At 42.2% G+C, this 21,044-nt stretch overlaps 1 protein-coding gene across 8 annotated transcripts in view; it reads left to right on the top strand.

Moving 5' to 3' along the window:
- Window positions 1–21,044, top strand: part of gria3a (glutamate receptor, ionotropic, AMPA 3a) — a 70,974-nt gene that overhangs the window by 44,718 nt on the left and 5,212 nt on the right. For 3 of the 8 annotated variants that reach the window (XR_003750197.1, XM_028984800.1, XM_028984802.1), the window contains exons 5-14: window positions 3,542–3,595; window positions 4,278–4,439; window positions 4,959–5,126; window positions 5,318–5,422; window positions 6,278–6,385; window positions 8,644–8,850; window positions 9,934–10,307; window positions 11,983–12,181; window positions 16,106–16,353; window positions 18,164–18,278. Coding sequence is in view for 5 of the 8 variants with exons in the window: in XM_028984800.1 (XP_028840633.1) it covers window positions 3,542–3,595; window positions 4,278–4,439; window positions 4,959–5,126; window positions 5,318–5,422; window positions 6,278–6,385; window positions 8,644–8,850; window positions 9,934–10,307; window positions 11,983–12,181; window positions 16,106–16,353; window positions 18,164–18,278 (1,740 nt within the window). In the remaining 3 variants the exon portion in view is untranslated. Of the gene's footprint in view, window positions 1–3,541; window positions 3,596–4,277; window positions 4,440–4,958; window positions 5,127–5,317; window positions 5,423–6,277; window positions 6,386–8,643; window positions 8,851–9,933; window positions 10,308–11,982; window positions 12,182–16,105; window positions 16,354–18,162; window positions 19,629–21,044 lie in introns of those variants that run through there. The other 5 variants (XM_028984801.1, XM_028984803.1, XR_003750199.1 and 2 more) reach the window with 4 other exon arrangements.

Below are 21,044 nucleotides of genomic sequence, written 5' to 3'. Positions count from 1 at the left end.
TATGCAGCATAGGGCATGGGCCAAGTTCGGTAACATCACAGTATTTACGTCATCTGGATTTTCTGAAATAAATAGATGACCAGAAATGAAATGAATGACCAGATTACTCTATGACTGACTAGCAATTTCCTCGTGATTTCAAAGCCACGCTTGTCCATCACATGCTCGGATCCATCTCCTCCCAATTTCCATGTTATCTACTCTCCTTAAATCCTTTGTATACAGAGTGTGTCTGCAGATGTCATAAATTGCTGCTGTTAGACACTTTGGGACCTCGTCATATAACATGTTCAAGTTTGGGGTCAATTTTTTTTTGGATGGGAAATCAGATTTCTGGTTGTTAATCATGGAATATCTGCATATACGTATAGAGGAACTTTTATCAGCAACAATTAGTCTTGATGGAATGGTGTGTTCGTTATCACAAGTCTTTCACTTAAAAAGCTTCATTCATTATTTTTGTAAAGCTGAAAACAGTTGCACTGATTAAAGAAGCAATTAGACTGGCCCTCATCACACTAGCTAGTGCATCAGCAGATCTGGGATCATTATTTCAATCTTTGCCAGGAACTATTTATTATTCTATAAGCAATCGTGGAAAAATATGGAAATTTCTTAAATTAACCTAAACGTTTGATCAGTACTGTATGTCTTTGCATTAAACGGTTTCTTATGTAGTTAAATGATACCATCCTGAAACAATGAAGCTCTTGCCCATCATCATCAGATGACATCGAAAAATGAAAGCATATGAAAATAAATTCACTTCGAAATGAAAGCAAACCCAAAGCAATTTTTTTGTTTTGTTCTAATGACTGCCTCTTTGCTCGTCTGTACCCTCCCGGCCGATAATGAGGGGATGCTGTGATCGCCAGCGGTTCCACCCCAGTGCAGCGCACTGTCTATGATGCTGCGAAGCTAAGGCCTGGCTCCTAATGAGATTTTGCACGGTCGTGAGTTTCACTAGCAGAGAGACGCACCCGCTGTCCCCAATCCCTCCCCACGTTCACTGAGCACTAAAAACACGTCCAGCCCGACCATAAATAAACCTCCCCAGAGCCACGCTGCAGCGGGTGTTCACTGCTGCGGCCGCTGTCAACGTCCCACGGGGCGAAGGGAGAGAGAAGAGGACTTTTTGAAATCGCAAATTCAATACGGGTTGCAAGGTTGCAAAATATGCAGTTTAACCTGAATTTAATCTATTCAACCTCCAAATCATAGTCTCACTGGCCACTTGGACATGTGTTCTTTGGGTCACCTTAGGAGAATCAGAACGGGGACCTTCAAGCAAAGCGCGGGCAGGTGAAGACGGAATGGAAATATGTGGAATCTTTGATGCTGGTGTTCCTCTTCAAATCTAGAGAATCTGCAGGTAGAGGGCAGGAAAAAAGGCAGGACGGAGGGTTTGCGTCTCCTAGTGCCGTCTCGCGTCCCGCTGTAATTAGCCAGTGTTGTTATTAATTGCCGCTTAATGACATAATGACATGGAAATGGCAAATAACAGTTATGGTATGTAGGATTTGTTGAATGTGTTGTGTGTCCGCAACTGTGTTGGCTGGAGACAGGACTTTAACAACCACATTACACACATCATACACAAACATTTCCCTTACACACGTTGTTGCACACACACACAGAGACACACATACACACACACACACACACACACCGAGGAGTGCATGTTTACTTTTTCGAATATTTTTCTCTTTTCTCCAGTTCTCTCCTGTGACTTGTGGTGAGTTGTTCTGTGCCTTGGGCCAGTAGCGCTTCATTAAGTGCTGCCTGTGCCGTCACACGAAATCTCAAGACTCGTTTTTCTCTCTCTCTCTCTCTCTCTCTCTCTCTCTCTCTCTCTCTCTCTCTCTCTCTTGCCCCAGCATACAGGAGGGTTCTGTCTGCATATCTTTAGTAAAGGGGCGCTTTTATCAGAGCTGCTCTCGGCCTGGGAGAGGGAGAGCGGCGCCTCACTGCACTTTACTTCCGCCGAGATGATAGAGATGAGAGGCGGAGGAAGAGAAAGGCGCTGAGGGAGCCGTGAATGGGAGGGGAGAAAAGAAAAGGCGAGATAAGAGGCGAGGCAAATGAGGGAAAGGGTGGAGGGACGCGGAGGCAACATTGTTGGTTTCGACCTGAAACTCATCAGAACTAAAACTCATCTAAGCTCTTTTATGCATTCTGATCAAAACTCACCTGTATACTCGGCGCTGGCCTGGGAGACTTCGGCTTGCTTTTGAAAAGCACATTGGTCGGTGTTTGTGTGTGAATGCTGGCCTGTCTGTATATTAGTGTAGGTGGCAAAGCATCAGCCACAATGGGATCATTCCATACACCTCTGCGGAGTAATTGGATTTTCCACGGAAATTGCAGGAAAAGCCTGAGAGGTAACCTTGAGGGATGTGTATCCCTGGAGACAGTTCGGAGAAGAGTGGGACCGACCAATGAAAGCAGCACGGCAGAGTGGAGAATCAGCATGGAGGATGGATTGGATTGGAGACAAAAGAAGGATTAAGTTTGTGGCGACGTCCTTTAACGAGATCAAAGTCGCACGAGGGAGTCCGAGATATTAACACTCACGCGTGCCTCACACTTCCGGACAGTGGAAGCGCTAAATGGGATTACATACAACTGTGAAAAATAAAGGGACTTCTACCATTGTCCTGCGTTACAGGTCAAATCTGATATTTCAACGTTAAATGTGCAAGAAGTTTCCATGAGAAGTTCTGATAGGAGCGTTGACCGACTTATAACCTTGGATTGTGTGCAGTGTTCTAGGCTTCATGCGTTTGATCTCTGGGACAACACGCTCTGGGAATAAATATGAAAGAGCAGCCAAGCATGGGTGTGTAATGCGTGCAAATCTTCAATTGTGAAAGAGCCCCTTCATTTTTATTATCTTTTTTTTTATCTTACTTTTTTCTGATCTGTTTTTATTGATATCTGGTTTATTTGCAACATTAATTATTTTTTCACTGGTAGCTCAAAAGGAATAAGGTAGCTCAAAAGAATGATCAACACTGGGTTTCAGGTAGCAAAGATCTATTTAATATATATTTAAATATAATTTAATTTCTTACTGTTCTATTATATTTTTAGATCTCGATCAACAACTTTTTCATATGCACTTCCTGATATTAAATGAACTTAATTTGCTACATGTTAGCATCAGTGACAGCTCACATACATGTCTGAGCATGCAACATTTTTTTAGCACTGTGCTTATCTGCAGCACAGTCATTCTACCGTAATCTCAACTATAATCCTCTATTTAGCCTGGAGCAGCCTGTTTAGAAACACTATATCTGCATTGCCTGACACCTTAAGGACCCTGACACAGAGCGCTTTTCATTTATATTCAATATTTGCCATTATGCATTCACTCTTTAGCAATTTATATAGGATGTCTAACAGTTCTTACAGAATGAACAAAAAATGGTGTTATCCTGAGTGCAGAATCTTTACCAGACCTTTACCAGTAATCTCCTGCACAGTGCAGCATGGTGTGACCTGAATCTGTTATTTCTCTTCTGTGTTTTCTCTGCAGGTTGTCATACTAGGAAAGAACAGCAGGGGATACCACTACATTCTGGCAAACCTGGTCAGTGTGAAAGAAGAGAAAAAAGCGTTGATTTACATAACCATTTCACAAGAAAAAGTACTTGCTGCTTGTCTTAAAATTTCTAAGAAGATGTGATAGAACACAAAAATTCACACCAGTAGCACAGGCACGACTAGATTACAGAGCACACAGATTGATTGCCAGATTATACTGACTTTTCTGGAGAAGTACCTCAACAAAACGTATTTGAAGAAAAATGACTTTCCTGTTATCTAAAATTAAAAGTACCATTTTGACTCTGAAACCACTGAAATCGAGGCTTCAATTGTGCTCTTGGCAAAAACACAAAAACAAAAACTTAAGAAGATCTCCTTTTCAATCAAAGCAATGTTTACTGTTGCTGCATTTGGGAAATTGGTTGAAAATTGGCACCCAGGTTTACCTTGGGAAATGTGATTGGATAAACTGGATTAAAAATGCATGTCTGAAAGCTCTGACAAAGTGATGCAAATGAAACAGAGGAATAGATGAAAGCTTTTTCGGTTTGACGCACAAAATGTTCTCACACAAAAAAATATTCAGTTTCCTGCACACGGACGCCCTCACTCTGTCACTGTCTCTCTTTTTTCTTCTGCACTCCAGACCAGTCTCGCTTTCATGTTCTTCTACAGTATAAGACAGTCTTTCATGTAATAATTTTTTTTATATCTGAAATTTGCAGGGCTTCTCTAACATGAGTCTAGATAAGGTGTTCTCTGGTGGTGCCAACATCACAGGATTCCAGATAATAAACCCAGAGAATCCAATTGTGCAGCAGTTCCTTCAGCGCTGGGACCGCCTGGATGAGAGAGAATTCCCTGAGGCCAAAAACACTCCTCTGAAGGTGCAGCGTTGCCAGATGTTTCAGTTCTTATGATTTAATGTCTACTTCTATGTGTGTGGGTGTGTGTGCATGTATATTTTAGTGGTGGCCAAATGTCCTCAGCAGTTGATTACTGTTGTATAGTATAATCAATCAATGGGCCAAATCAAACTTGATACTGGCGTTGGCACTAGTTACATAATAAAATAACTTCAGAGTTTTTTTGGAAAACACCAGGAAGTCAATAATAAATTGTACTGTAATATGGCATCTTTGCAACGTTGTAATTTTTCAAGGAAATACTGAAGACTGCTCTAAAGGCTCAAATTGTAATTTTTTTATACACAAACTGTACTATATTAATAAATGTATCACATAGAGTTTAATAATGATACATCCCAGCATTTATGTGTTTACTATTTCTTATATATTGGGCTGATTGATCATTGTATCATTTGAACAATTCAGTATATGCACTAGTACTCATGATTAAAAACGTAACTAAATTACAGTGGTTTCCATTCTGAACTATGCTATCAGTACACGTCGGCACTGACCCACGACGCCATCCTGGTGATCGCAGAGGCCTTTCGGTATCTGCGGAGACAGAGGGTGGACATCTCCCGGCGAGGAAGCGCTGGTGACTGCCTGGCAAACCCTGCTGTGCCCTGGAGTCAAGGCATCGATATAGAGAGAGCTCTCAAAATGGTAGGAGGGCTGCTTATGGCTGCCAACAGTTTGCTTGAGCCAAAAGTACCTGTGCAAATGTGTTGTGTTGTTTTGTTATTCTTTTATAATTCGTTGTGTTTTCTATATCTAAATGCATTGATGGCAATGAGATGCAGAGAAGTGTTGTTTGTAGAAGTTATTACTGTAGTTCCTGTATTGCCGCATAACAGGTTCAGGTTCAAGGTATGACAGGCAACATCCAGTTCGACAGTTTCGGCCGCAGGTCCAACTACACCGTCGATGTTTACGAGATGAAACCAGGGGGGGCCAGGAAGGTGAGCGAAGCACACACCATCGTCAAGAGACTGGAGAGCAGCAGCACGTCAGGATAATTACAGAACACACCATATAACCTTTCTTAATTCAACAAGACAAGTCATAATTACCCAAATAGCAGAAAGCATTTGCTCTACTGTGCCTGACTGAGAGTCAAATTAGAGAGAAGAAATTTGAGGACACCTAGACACACTGCAGTTCCAGTGATATACACACTCTTCCTCACACTTACACACACACACACTAAACTAAACTAAGAAATGCAGCAGTTAGAGGTTTGCTTGAATTTAAATAGCTGCTGCCTCATCTGCAGTGTGCACAACTGCTGTTTAACTTATCCAACACCCACACAGCAGTCTAATTCTATATTTCGCATGAAAAAAAGCAGTGCCTGCATTCACAGGGCAGAAACTACATTACCCACACTGCCCACATTCCACTACTAGTCTGAAAGAGCACAAATATACAATAGCTCATAATTAGCCAGATCATTACAAACAGTAACCAACCAGACAAGAACACAATTACTCAGAGCCACATAAGGCAAGTTCTACACTATCAACCAGTTAAGGACTAGATTACCCTCACTTCATCGGCAATAATTAACTAAATTTAACCATGTGTCACCATCAGTCAAAAATTACATTATGCCCTTCATTATCACTCAACAACTATATTAACTACAATCCATCAGCAATCAAGACTAAATTACTCACACAGAGTACTAACTCCATTATCAGCCAGAGAGACGGTGCATCAGCAATAGTCACTACATTACCCACTAGAACCTCACACTTAACAATGGTGACTGTTGATGTGACTATTAATAACAATGATGTTTGTGTCACTTTCAGATCGGATACTGGAATGAATATGAAAAATTTGTATATATAATGGACCAGCAGGTTACCAACGAGTCCTCTTCTGTGGAAAACCGAACAATTGTGGTCACTACTATTATGGTACACTTTCCAATGCTGATTTTAAATGTTCCACCTAAATAATTCTGCCACTCAAGGTCAAGGTGTCCATTGTTACATTCTGTCTTGGGAAGGTAGAACCATTTTCTTTTGAGTTGCTTTCCACCCACTCACTACATGTTGAAACAGTCGATTCACAGAAGAGTGTTTCAACTGTATCCGTGTGGGTGCCAAAGCATTTTGATTTCCATACTCCGGTGGCCTGTTGTAGCAGTGACATCACAATACCGGCTTTGGTAATGAAAACCTATAGGCTAGAGCTCACACATCCATCTAAAACCCATACAGTGCATACGTACGTAAGTAGAAACCTGTTTCTTAATCATTAAGTAAATGGTGAATGACTTTTGGGGGTAGTTGTGAATGACAGCCGCAGAAAGAGAAAAATCTGCTCAGTATGTTTTTTTTTTTTTTCAAAGTCCCAATGGTTTTCTTGCTGGAGATGCAAAATGCGCAGTGTTTGAGGAGGACATAAACAACCTCTTGCCGTGGGCGGACAGGTTTTTATACCACCTGCTCAAAACAGCTTTGCTTGAAGCTCCAGCACTTCTGTGCTGAAGTATGACCCCGTAGAGGAGGTGAAAGGTTCTAGGTTGCAAAATTGGGAAGGGAAATTTGGTCATTAAAAAAAATTAAGCTGAACAACCAGTGTGAGGTGGGATAATTGACTGAAGTGGGAGTGTAAATCTTAGAGGGCAGCCAGGTCCAGTTGTAAAATTGCAAATGCCAAGCTGTATTGTACACAGTATAGACATATGCAAGGTCACAGCTAATTGAAACGTGAAGCGGGACGTGGGCTGTAATGAGAGCATGCAGCAATTAGACAGTGATTAGAAGTGATGCTTAAACCAGTCATGGGTTAATGGAATGGAAGTTTTATGTGGTGGAGGGGTGGGCGATTATTATAGCAGCAAGGGTAATCATTTTAACAAGCTCACCGGTGCTAAACTGTCATATTTAAATGTACCATAAGGTTCGCCTTATCTTACATTTAAAGGAAATGACATTCTTTCTGACTCTGTCTACGATGGTCCCATCATAGGCAAATTCAGAATGCGGCGGTCAGGCAGGTTGCTCAGGTGTGTGCAGGCCAGGCGCGGCACTAGTGGCTCAGAGGAATCATTAGCCTCGATTACGTCAGTGATAGATTAGACAGTGTAGAGAGTGTTTAATCTGGGAGGATGAGGTCGATAGCTCATCCGCGAAAGCATGCCGTAGGCAGGGAAGTCGCTGCAGACATCATTTGTATTCAAATGATTAGAGCAAAGGGAGGTTAGAGCAAAGCGAATGCGTTCAGCACAGGGAAGGAAACCATTGCGGCAAGCACTACTTTACCCCCCCCGCGACGCCTGAGCACCCAAACCTGCCCCTGTCAGCCCCCCGCCGTAGCTCCATACGACCGGAGGACCCTTGCAGTAGAGGGCAGCACACTCTCCTCCACACCTCCACCCACTTCCCCCCACTTAGAGCCCAAGGCTGTATTCTGGAAGTTTCTGTGGTGATTCTCTCGTAGCAATGACTCTCTTCAATGGCTTGTGTGATCGGTGACCCCTTTCCCTGCACATTCGGAAAGTGTCCCACTGTGGGAATAAATTCCTCCTGGCACGTTTGTTTGTTTGTTTTTTCCAATCCGCTCTCCAGTCGCTGCCATTTACTTTATGAACTGGGAAAAAAAAGCAGAACCTCTCCCATCCCTCCCGCACTCCACCCACCCTACTAAGCCGAAGCAAAGCAAATGCACCGCCACCCCCTGCTCCCACTTCCCAAATGCTTTGGGTTCAGAATCCTTGTTTGCCCATGCTCCTATTGGCTTCAGCCCTGCGGCTCTGCAATGGAGGCTGGATGCATTTGGCTGTGGATCGGGTTAGCTTGTGTGCCATGGGGACTGTGTGTGGCTGAGTTTTGTTTGTCTTTTGTCCCATTCTTTGAACGAATAAGGGGTGGGGCGTGAGTGTGTTCATGTGCATGTATTTTTGTGTTCTGCCATGTGTGTTTGTGTGTGTGTGTGTGTGTGTGTGTCTGTGTAAGGGCGTGTTCGTCAGATTTTGTGCATGTGTGTGTGTGTGCTTGATGGTGTATGATTACTGTCCCCCTGGAGGTCTGTGTTTCTGCCAGTGTCCATGTCTTTTGTCACCAAAGCATGTCTGCATACAACCAGTTTGTTTCAATTTCACGGCCTCTTGACTTGTCGTCTTCTTAAAAATATCTGTGTATGTGTGTGATGTGTGATGCATCAACAGGAAGCTCCATATGTGATGTTCAAGAAAAACTATATGCAGTTGGAAGGCAACGACAGATATGAGGGCTACTGTGTGGACCTTGCCTCGGAGATTGCAAAGCATGTGGGCATCAAATACAAACTGTCCATCGTTGCAGACGGCAAGTATGGTGCCCGAGACCCTGAAACCAAGACCTGGAACGGGATGGTGGGTGAACTGGTCTACGGGGTAAGCAACTAGGCTAGATGTCATTTACATTTCCCAAAATAAAAGTCCCATTTGTTATACTCAGAGAGAATTATAGAAAATGTTCAAATTCATCTGTGTCCTTAACTTTTGTGTGAAGTGTCTCGGGCTTCCCAGAAATCATTAGGACAAGCCAAGAGTAGAAGCACGTTTGGAGTAGGAAGGGATGAAGGAGGGGAGAATGATCAGGTCTCTGAACCATCATTAAATCTCCCACTTCCTCTCCCGGCCATTCATACACAAATCACCCAGTGACGCAAAGTGTTACTAAACGAGAGAAGGAGAGAAAGGGCGAGTATGAATGAATAAGTGCATCAGGAGAGAGGAAGTGTGTAAAAGAGGAAGTAGATTTGTGTTGAGTCCCTCACTCTGTGTGTGTGTGTGTGTAAGAGAGGAGTTGGTGATAAGAGGGTGTCAATGTGTGCCTGAGATTTGCATAATATAAAGCGCCTTTCCTGTGATAATCTAACCTTTCTCGTTCTATTAACGTTTTTGACTTTAATATACAAGCTTTGATAATGTCTTTAATACAGGGGTCTAGTGAATGTTATACACCAGAGAGAGGGAGGGGAACAGTTCAATGGCTGCTCTGCTAGCCGAATGGCAAAGGCTCTGTGCTGACCTCAGAGTGACCTCATAATGTTATCTCCCTGAGCAGTGTGACTGGGCTGGTTTTGATCTGTTGGCGCAATTTCCAAAGTGAAAGTCCATCTAGGTTTCTTCTGACCTCTGATAAATGTGGGAAAATCTAGGAGTGGTATTCTTCCCCACATTTGGTGGACATATATGGTTTGTAATTAGTGTGTTTAGTGTATTTAGTGTGTTTAGGGCATAGTAATGTATCATGTTCCTCAGATCCTCTTCTCTCTTATTGAACAGACATATTACATAACTCACATAGTAATCATGGTGAAATATATTTACAATAACATTACAGGCTGATTAGAGTCTGTCAGTCAGAGCCTATAATTGCATTACTTTAGAGACAGTCTATGTCAAGACCCTTACTCTGTACAGCTCTAATTCTGTTAGGAGTTATTGTTTTATCTTCATCTGTTTTCTCAGAGAGCCGATATCGCTGTAGCTCCTCTGACCATAACTCTGGTCAGGGAAGAGGTCATAGACTTCTCCAAACCATTTATGAGTCTCGGCATCTCCATCATGATCAAGAAGCCCCAGAAGTCCAAGCCCGGGGTCTTCTCCTTCCTGGACCCGCTGGCGTACGAGATCTGGATGTGCATCGTCTTTGCCTACATTGGTGTGAGTGTGGTGCTGTTCCTGGTGAGTCGCTTCAGCCCTTACGAGTGGCATCTGGACGAAAGCGATGAGGCCAAAGACCCACAGACTCCACCCGACCCGCCCAACGACTTTGGCATATTTAACAGCCTGTGGTTCTCTCTGGGTGCCTTCATGCAGCAGGGATGCGATATCTCACCAAGGTTGGTGTTCTGTTGTTCACCCAACAAAAAGCCTCCTGCCATCTCCATTTTGTCCCCTCTGCATTTTACTGTCACTGGCCATTCAGTCACAATACCATGGTGCATATATGTTATTTACTGGTTTCTTTCACCTTTTTCATTTTTCATCCTCAGATCATTTATCCCCTCACTTTAGTTTTGATGTTCTGTCTTTCACTATAATTCTTTCTTTAATCCCTTACAACCCTTTTTTCTCTACAAATATGTGATTCGTTTTGTATTCTTGCTATATGTTTTGGTAAATCTTTGCCTAAATTTCAATTAGCTTATTTTTCATTAATTGCTGTATTTTCTATACTATATTTTCAGTTTTTTTTTTTAATTGCTCCGTCTTCACATGGTTTATCTGACATCCCCGTATTAATGTTGATCCTGGAACAACATCAGTGCCCCAGCGGTAAATGGCTCACTGTTCAGGCATTATTCGTAGCTGGAACTGACCCCGAGCCGGATTATCGAGGTAGGGGTAAAGTTATTGTTATACCAGGATCAACGAGAGCACAGGGATATGGGATTGCGTTCTCTTCTCTGTTCTCCCCAGTTTTTTGTTTGTAGTGATGCCGTGTGCCCGCTGAAATAGCTTGTATTCACCATGTGTTTGACTGTAAAGTGCACAGGGCATCACATATTGTGTGCTGGAGTCTGTCTCTCTCTCATGCCGCTTGGAGGGTTACCGTGTTTTTGCTGCATATCCCCCATTTTACGGTCATCTGCCTGGTGGATATAACCCATTCGCCCTGCGGACGACCTCCTCACTTCTCCTCCATGATCTCTCCTTCCACTGCAGCAGGCCTGTCTCCTTCATCATCATATTCATCATCATTTCAAAATGCAACAATTGTCCTGTCACTCCTCCTTTTCATCTGTTCTCTCCATTTCCTCAGTCTTCACAGGCTGTGAGTGTCTCTCACGCTTCTAACACACTCGGAAGCAGCGCTGTTTGTGTCTCATCTTCTGTTGCCTTCCTCAACGGGGCTGTCCAGGCACAGCGGCCTTTGTGTTGTGAATGACTGTACATCTCTGAGATGTGGGGACATTTCCTGCGGTGAAAAAAAAAACTATTTTTGATAGTGGAGGGAAAGCACTCACCATGTAGGACAGCAAAATAATATAATATAATTAATATATATATAACTATTATCCCCTATGGAGTACAGGACCATGTCTCCTATTTATTGTTCTGTAATTGCATTTTATTAATGCAAATAAAGCTGGACTTTATTGTTTGGAAAAAATCTGATTTATAGTTCACACAAAGTAGACATGCAATACAGTTGTTCTGCGGGCCTCTGGATCTGGAGCGACAGGTGAGTTTACCTGTGATGACATCACCATTTATCATCCTGCCAGCGAGTGAGTGGGGAAGAGTGATGGATGCTGGGTAATGGAGGCATCCATGGTGCTGAGCCAGCAGGGAGGAGATTCATAAGACAGCAGGAGGTTCTAGAAGGGGTGGCACTATTACAAAAAGACAAGCCTTCCTCTTTTAACTAATTACTGACCGAACAAACCCTCCTGTTTTTTTCTCTTACTTTGTCTCTTTTGTTCTTTCCATCTATCCATTCTATGTATGTCTTCCACCATGCCCCACCAATCACTTTTCCCCCCTCTTCATTGCTCTCTCCTCCGCTTGCAGGTCTTTGTCAGGTCGTATAGTGGGCGGGGTCTGGTGGTTCTTCACACTCATCATCATTTCTTCGTACACCGCCAACCTGGCTGCTTTTCTCACGGTGGAGAGGATGGTGTCACCCATAGAGAGTGCTGAGGATCTGGCCAAGCAGACTGAGATTGCCTACGGCACCCTAGACTCTGGCTCCACCAAGGAGTTTTTTAGGGTAAGTGGAAGAAGCCAAAGCCCTGACTGTATTTGAGAAGTGCTTGTGTATAGTGGAGCTGGAAATGCACACACAAATACTCAGTGTTGGGATGAACATTTTACAATCTATTTAAAGTATTTGGCCCAGAGCTGCATATACACACATCTACATCAAATCTGACTGAATTGGTTTATATGTGTTAAAAAAAAAGTCTCGTCTGTGGTGAAGGTTTTCAAAAACCTAATTAGTATGTCCTTCAGTAATGTGTCGGCTCTTTATCTCACTCACTCTCTCTGTCTATTGGCAGTGCCGTTTCATCGTAGTTTTAATTAAGGCTGAGATGAGGCGGTCGAGACGGTCTGACTGATTAATAACGTTTCAGTAATGCCTTAAATCTGCTCTGCAGGGAGAGGCTCACTGCTTAATTTAAAAGCCCCATATGCACACACTTGCACACACATGCACATGAGTAGTCTCTGTATGTACATCAAAAATCACTGGGCTTTGTTGATTTGGAGGCACAGCACTTGGCACAATTGCATGTCTACTAGAGATTCAGTCACAGTATAGTTTTTTTATAGGGTGTGTATGTGCAAAACCTTATAATCTGCAGTTTTTTTCACTAATAGTAAGCAATTTTTTTCCAGATTGATCTTTATTCTTTTTTTCTGCCTGCTTAAATCACATGGCGCTGAAGGTCACTAAGCCAAAGATCTTATGAGCTAATGTTCTCATAAAAAATAAAAGTGGAGTTTTGACATTTTAATGGAAAGGCCACTGACCAAGAGGGACTGTACTATTAAACATCTTCTGCAGTCAAGACACACACTCACGACTCAGGCTTTCTCAACCTGACCCAGAAAACCTGCTGCACATCCACCGCTGTCATAAAACATCACTGTCTTCTCCATCATCTTTTCCAGGAGTGAATTCCATATGTCTCAGGCAGGCAGCACAGCCATGACTCAGTTCCTGACCTCAATCTAGCAATGCTGCCCGTTAACAGCGTACATTCATCTGATTTCTTTCTTAGGGCTAGCAGCCTTGTAATGTGCTGTCTGACTAATACTTATGAGGTTTATATTTACACAGTTTGTTGCGAGCCCTTGGGGCGTGGTTGTTGTGCATCCTTCGGTAATCTGTCAGCGCCTGTCCCATGACATGATGGAACTGGCTGCTGAGGGTCACTCTGCTGGCATTTAAAACCACCCTCAGTGACATTTTGCTGGGTTTCTGCGGAGACATCCATTTATGTCACTTCCTTTGTGTTAAACGACTTCCTCTCTGACCTTCACCAAGAACACTGTGCTTTTATCATTCCTCGCTACATCCACTCTCTACGCATATCGGCCTCCCTCTCACAGCATTATTATCGTACCTCTGTGTCTTGTAGTCATGTTGTACCAGCAAGACAACGAAAGTGTGTCATAACTTCAGTGATAATGGGATCGAATTGCAGGAAGTTATCTGGTTTCTCATAACTTCTTGCTCAACATTTAATGTTGCTCCACAATGTTACATTAAATAACAATAAGACAAAGTGCATGTAATTTCTTCCCAATATCGAATAATTTTACCTCCCCCTGCATGAAAAATATTTAATCAGATTTTAGATTTGTTCCACCACCACTACGAGCCCTGATCCAGGGTCAAATTGAAACATGGCATCATATGGTGCTGCAGCGGGTGCATGTGTACACCGGCGGGTTTTTATGGTCCTTCAGTGAGTTGTGGTAAATGGGCCGAAGGATCTGCGGGGGGCGGGGTGGCGTTGGAGGGGGCTGTACTGTTAGCATAGCGGTGCTGGACTGATGACAGAGCACATCTCCTGACAGCCTCCCTCCCTGTTCTGAGTGATGCCCACAGGGGGAGTCCACATCTGCCAGGGCATATGGCTCAACAGCGCCTGTGCTGTACCCCACTGAGACAACCCCCCCACCCACCCATTCACCCAAGACAGTGTTCTCCCCACCGAGCTCTCTCTTAGCTAAACAAACAGGACTGAAACAATCTGTGTGTAGAGAGGAGGCAGACATGGGCCATTGGTTTTTGAGAAACTGTTAATTCTCCTGTTGATTCTTTATTCACATTTGAAACAGCAAAAAAAGACAAAATAAAATGAAATATGAGAACCTTCACTGTGACTGTAACACTGCATCACTGCATTATCATCCAAATACTGCCTTATCGCAGATTCACACATGCCGTTCCTGTGCATGTTTTGTCACATTTAATTTTTGGAAGTTTGAAGACAGTTGTGTTGAGGAGATGTGCTCTGTGAAGTGTGCAGTATGGGTATGGTGGCCAACATAAAGTTGGTGAAGCATAGCCAGCGCGTGTGTTCGAAGTCAGCAAAGCCCCGAAATCTGAACACACACTCCTCTGGAGTATTGACTTCGGCAGAAGAAAGGCACGGTAACTTATGCAGGCAGTATTTCCCCCCACACTGCTTAACCCTTTCAAGGACAGAGCCTGGTGTTATCTGTGGCTCTTTGTTCAGGATGCAACAATTTAAGGTGCAAATTAGGCCATAAATAAACCATAAAATCGTTTCATATTTACATTATGTCTGAAATGTCCTACTGTTTAAAAGGTAAAATAGGTGAAACGTGACAAATATTTTGACAAAAATGTGTTAAAAAATGGGGGAAAAAATCCCTAAAACAGTACATGTAACAAATGAGACACCATGGATTCACTCTTACACATACACAGGCATCCAGCTGCTCCAGCTGCTATATGAGTCATGGAGTAGTACATATGTTACATGGAATAATTAAATACACCGATCACCTAAATACACTAAAAAGCCACTTCTTCTCCGGAGTGTCTCTCCCCCGACGTAAAAGTAGGCTGGAGATGCACCCATGAAGTATGCTCGCAAGGCTGAGCTGAGGCCTGCTAGGTTTCTTCAGACTACTGTCATCCCAACCCCACACTGCATGTAAAAATTTGAACATTGTTGAATAGAATTTTGCTGTCATAGCTTTGCTGAGTTCAGATCTGTATTTGCATTTGCATGAGAGCAACAAAACATAATCAAGGTTAATTACCTCCCCGGGGCAGAGAGATGCTCTTAAGAATGCCCCAGGAGATAGAGTTTGTCTCCAGTTCAGTGTTGGGGGTGTCACTTTTCTATGCATCTCACCTTGTCCATGGTGGATGGTCGAGGACAGGAAAGCGGCGATGAAAAATTAATGATGTTGAGGTTGAGGGCGTATCTGGGTTACGAGGAGAACCTGCCATCGTTAATGCAGTGTACTGCGGCCTTAACCCGTCAGAACAAAGATACGATGGTGTGAACAGCTGTAGAACCCCTAGCATGAATCTCATTTAAATTCAGTGTTAATGGGCTGACAAGGATAAGGTCATGATAAGGTTTCTGCACCCAGAAGAAGGTTTGTATTGTTTTTCTCAATTAATTTAATATGATATATTATCATTTAATGCACCACATTGAACCACACACCAAAATGTTAGCAGCAACACAAATCTAGAGCAAGCGAAAAAAGCAACAACTAGCTATATATTTAATCAGCTCCTCTTGGGCATGTGCAGGATGTGTCAGCTCTATCCTTCTATCTATCCTTCAGTCGCGTTGTTGTGACTGAAGTGGTATTTGAGGTGACTGAGCGAACATTAAACGAACGTGTAATGAAGCCATTAATCAGACTGACCTGTGTATAGTCTGGAATTGATATCTTCAATGAGTTAAGTACTCTGTTGTTTAAAAAAAGCACTCTATGTGACTTGACCGTTTTACATCTTCTAGAACGTTCGTCAGTTTGTTTCTTTCATTGTCTCAGGTCAGTGTTTGATGCTCTTCACTATATCTGTTCCGTATTCATTATATACATCCGTTCATTTGCACAGAATGCTGCATCTAGGGCCAGTTGCTAACAATATACTCTGCTCTCTCTTTCTCTGCTTTCAAATCCACAGCGCTCCAAAATAGCTGTGTACGAGAAAATGTGGTCATACATGAAATCAGCCGAACCCTCTGTGTTCGCCAAAACCACGCCTGAAGGTGTTGCTCGGGTACGAAAGTCGAAGGGCAAATTCGCCTTTCTCCTGGAGTCCACCATGAACGAGTACATTGAACAGCGCAAGCCATGCGACACGATGAAAGTTGGAGGAAACCTGGATTCTAAGGGTTATGGCGTGGCCACGCCAAAAGGCTCGGCATTAAGGTGGGTGGGATAATATAACAATCTTCTATGTTGTTATAGTATTCCACCTACCCTGATGTCTCTTGCTGTTATATTTGTCCTAATATTTCATCTACCCTTATGTCTCATGTTATCATGGCATCCATAACCAGTATTCCTCCTACCCTGGTCCTTTTGTAATAGTTACCTTCATACTTACCTCTCCAGTTGCCATGGTTTCCACAGTTATCACCTACACTACCATCTCTTGTACTCACAGTAACCACAGTATTTCAGCGACTTAAATGTTTATTTCAGTTATCATTGTCTACTAACCTCAAAGTTTACCTGTTTTGTAGCATCCCACCTATTGTTGCATTTTTTATACTTGTCCCTATCCTGATGTCTTCTGTTATCGTCCCTACCATCGTAATGCGTTTTCCGTTATGGTTCTTGTTACTGTAGCATGTTTTTATATATTAATATACTATTAATATAATATTAATATATTTCTTGTATTAGCTCATCATCATCTTAACATTTAACTTAACTTGTTCTGTCCTTCCATATTCCACACGCCAGGCCTAATTACCTAATAAAGTTTCTATGTTTGTATTACTGACATTTTGGCTGAAATACTACTAATACTAATATGGTAAAGACATAATAAGGTCATTTTTTACCTACCTTGATGAACTTTACCATATTTTCAATGGTGTGTAAAACAATTTTCCACCTTAATTTTACTGCATCCTGTTTTTTGATTTAAGTACTGTGCCGTTTAGTATTACCAGCAGATACTGTCACTTCATTAACTTTCTGTAATATTTCCTCATGAAATTTGGCCATGACTATTATGCACAAGCCTTCATACCCCTATTGTACATCCTATTGTAACCAGTCATTGTTACTCTAGTGCTTCCACCTAGTGTTGTTCTGTGTCTCCATTTCCAGCTACCTGTATGTTTTTGGACTGTGTTATAATCATCCAAAACTAATTCCTGGCATTTCTACACTGATCACCATATCCATATCCTGTCAGTTTCTATAGTTAACATAGAGTCTACTGTGTTACTATAGTTACCATAATGTCCCACCTTCCCTTCATTATCACTATAGGCACTATACACATCCCTAAGTACCCTATCCCTTGTTGTCATTTTGTCTAATCCTCCTCTATTTTAAAGTAAATATAAAAGTTTTTTAATTTGCATTTTCAGATATTATTTACCATCAGTCTTTTGTGTTGCCTTTCTTTATCTTATTAGTGAAACTGTATTTTGCTATTTTATCAAGTTGACAGTTGTGCATTGTTTTGTTTTATGTCATGTTCTTTACTTCCTGTTTTCACCCCTTCCTTTTATGCTGTCCTAAGCGTCACGTCCTGTCTTTTTGTCGGCTGAATTGTCTATTTCTAGCAGTTTTTGGCATTGCTTATAGTTTTAAAAGTCTGACGTTTTTTTTTCTTGCACTAAGCTGCTCAGTCTCTGTGATGAATGTTAACGTGCATGCTGTTTGTTGCTGTTACTTCTCTTTCTCAATGACAGAGTGTCCCCATCCCGCACCTTTCACTTCAAACCTCCCACCATGCCACCTTTCCGGATCTTTCTTTGCTTTAGAGAGCACTTCTTACTCTCACTCCTATCTCTCCACCGCAGTGAAATTAACCAATTAACCAATTTGTCCTTCTCGTGCTCCCCTTAGAAACCATTGACTTTTTATTCTATACAACAGTTGTAATCACAGTACTATTTCTATTAACACTAGTAATATTATGCTATATTTATATCTATATATTAGATTTCTCACGGACCTGTTCATTTTCTTACAAGTTATGTTTTATCGTTTCAAGAAATGCTGTTAACCTGGCAGTACTTAAACTGAACGAGCAGGGCCTGTTGGACAAATTGAAAAACAAATGGTGGTACGACAAGGGAGAGTGCGGCAGCGGGGGCGGGGACTCCAAGGTCAGCCTCAATGTCACCAGAAAACCGGGTATCTGACAGAAGAGTAATCGGCAAGGCTGTTTGCAGCTCTTTCGCAGATCTCAAAGTATCAGTTGAACAGAACTCAGACTCTGGGCATTACTAACAATTGAGACAGCCCAAAGTATTTTAATCCGTGAAATTGAATACAGCAACTTAGATTCAACTGGGAACCCTTTCCTTGGCTAATGGAAGAAGAAGAGCAGTGAAAAAGCAGGCCGAGACATTAATCTGGCAGTCAAAGTGCAGGCCTCTGTTGAACTGACCATGCATACACTAGCACATAGACCTAGACCGTAAAAGTACTCTCTTTAGACAGAAATGGACTGAGATGCCACTTTGTAGTGCGTGTGTGTGTTCTCAGTCACTGTATGAAGCACATTTATAAAGTTTGTGTGTGGCTTTGTCAATGTGAGCACGTTCGCTGTAGTATAGTTATAATTAGGACTGAGTGTTTTTTATTAGCATGTTGCTATTGCTGTGTAGGCACAGTCTTACATTGTGTCCATAGCTATTAGCTTGCCCTGTAACTTTAAAAGGGAGCATGTGTGTTTAAGCTGCTTTTTATAACTACAGGGCAACATGTGAATAAAGCTCAGCTTGTAGGGACACAGGCATTTGTTAGTATTAAGGTGAATTGTGATTTAGCTTGAAAGGCTACTACTTTTAAAATCAAATTAATTTTATTATATCATTATTACACTGCAGCTACTAATGTGTCCTGGTGTAGTCACCAGGCTATGCTAACTGCTGATGACCTGAAGGATAAGGGTCAGGCTAGGGATGGCGAGGCGAACAGCGGAGTCTTGAGGGGACTAAGCATTGCAGGTATACGTGAGAATTCTAATGACCAAGGCCCATCAGACCCAACTACATGTGTGTTCTTTACCCACCACAGGACATACTATCCTCGCTAGACTGCGGTTGGTTCCTGCAAACATCATCAGTCGACCTTCAGATCAAGGACACACTTCAATTTAAGAAATACGGAATTGCTTTCCAGCTTATTAACGTGTAAAGCCCCCTGAGAATACACACTTGCACGCACGCGCACACACACACACACACACACTCACTCTGGAACGAGAGTACACAGACACATAAGGAGCCTACATACACGAGCGCCGCAGTGGCTGTGTGTTCACTATTCTGCGTGTGCTTTGCTTGCACTGTGCTGTGCGCATTGCGAGGTACGCAGCAGCTGCACTTCTGGACCTCTTGCCTTTAGTGCTTCTCTCCTGGTCGTAAGCGGGACCTGAACACTAAGATACACAAGGATCCAAGATGGCTGCCTTGTCTGACCTGCAATGAGCTGAGCATCATGGGTAAAGGGTAGGCACAGACATGTTATGGTATCATGTTTGACTGCTACGTTTCCTGTTTATTCACATTTTTTCCTAAAAATGCATGCGCTCGTACTTTAACACTGTGCTTTAAATATATTGTATGTAATAACCACTGAGAGAGGAGATTATTGAAAATTGAATGGCTTTATACAATGTTGCTGAATATATATCAAAATTATAATGAATTAGATCACTGAATAACAGGCTTTCCAATCAAGAACATATGAGCTATGTGACATATTTCACACTGTTGAAGTACATTTATTGCTGAAGTAAATACTTGCACCACCCAGTTAAAATTTTTGAGAACAGCTTACATATCAGATATTGAAATCTAATTCTGTGTTAATGCATTTACAAATATACTGGGAATATACCTGGGAATTTCTTATTTAAAATTAAATGGATATACAAAACATGTTGTCCCCAAATATCCTTCATACCTGCAGTACAGGTTATGGTACAGGTGTAATAATATTGTTTGCAGATTACTTTAAGTTCATACTCCTTGGACTTTTTGCATGAATACTATTTTCTTCATAGTGTGTTTTTAATTGATAGTTCTTCCTTCCATTTTAGTTTAGTGTATCTGATATCTTTTTGTTAGTGTTGTGAGTGTAAGCAAAAGCCATGCCTGGCCTAATACTGTCCATCCCATATGAGTAACTTTTGAAATCCCTCTTTATATGGGAAAACACCCATAAAAGAAAGTGCTTTTCTTTTAGTTTATATTTTTTTTCTCCTGCTCTGCACATTCTGGTTGCATTGATGCATTCACATACTGCATCAATGTTCAGTAACAGGTTGTCAGGACAGCAGACGGTTAGACCATCCTGTCCTCTGCTGGCTGCGTCACTAACTCAAAGTCACAGACTCCCCAGAGACGAGGTGATTGCTGCAGGTGTCAGGGCTCATTCTGTCCTCTGTCTCTCTCTCTCTCTCTCTCTCTCTCTCTCTCTGACTCTCCCTCTCTCTCACTCCCTCTGCTCTCCCTCTCTTTCTCCCACTCCAGGCCCCAATATACAGACACTCTGCAACACAGACAGTAGTCCTGCCTCCTCCTCTTAACTCTACTTCAGTGTGAGGAAGCTCTACCTGTCTGAGACTGACTCATTGCTTTTACCTGTCAGCTCCAGTCGGGGATGAACATTAGCCGTGTGTCGGCTGGCTCTGATCGCTCTGCCTTAGTAACCTTCAACAGTGGCTGAGCATCTCGATAGATGAACATGGTTTTTGGACCATATCTGGGCTCTGCTTACCATCAACATTGTTTTTTACCATTCAAGATGGGCAACATGATAGTCCTTGTGATCATTACAAGCTTATTAGTAGCAATTATTTAATGTGTGTGTATATAAAATGAACCAAATGACCCTTGTATAATTGTAAATTAACATAGTTA

This window comes from Denticeps clupeoides, chromosome 6, assembly GCF_900700375.1.
Source record: "Denticeps clupeoides chromosome 6, fDenClu1.1, whole genome shotgun sequence".
Lineage (NCBI taxonomy): Eukaryota > Metazoa > Chordata > Actinopteri > Clupeiformes > Denticipitidae > Denticeps > Denticeps clupeoides.
Note: the sequence above shows the minus strand (reverse complement) of the source record. Positions and strands in the feature narration are given on the sequence as shown.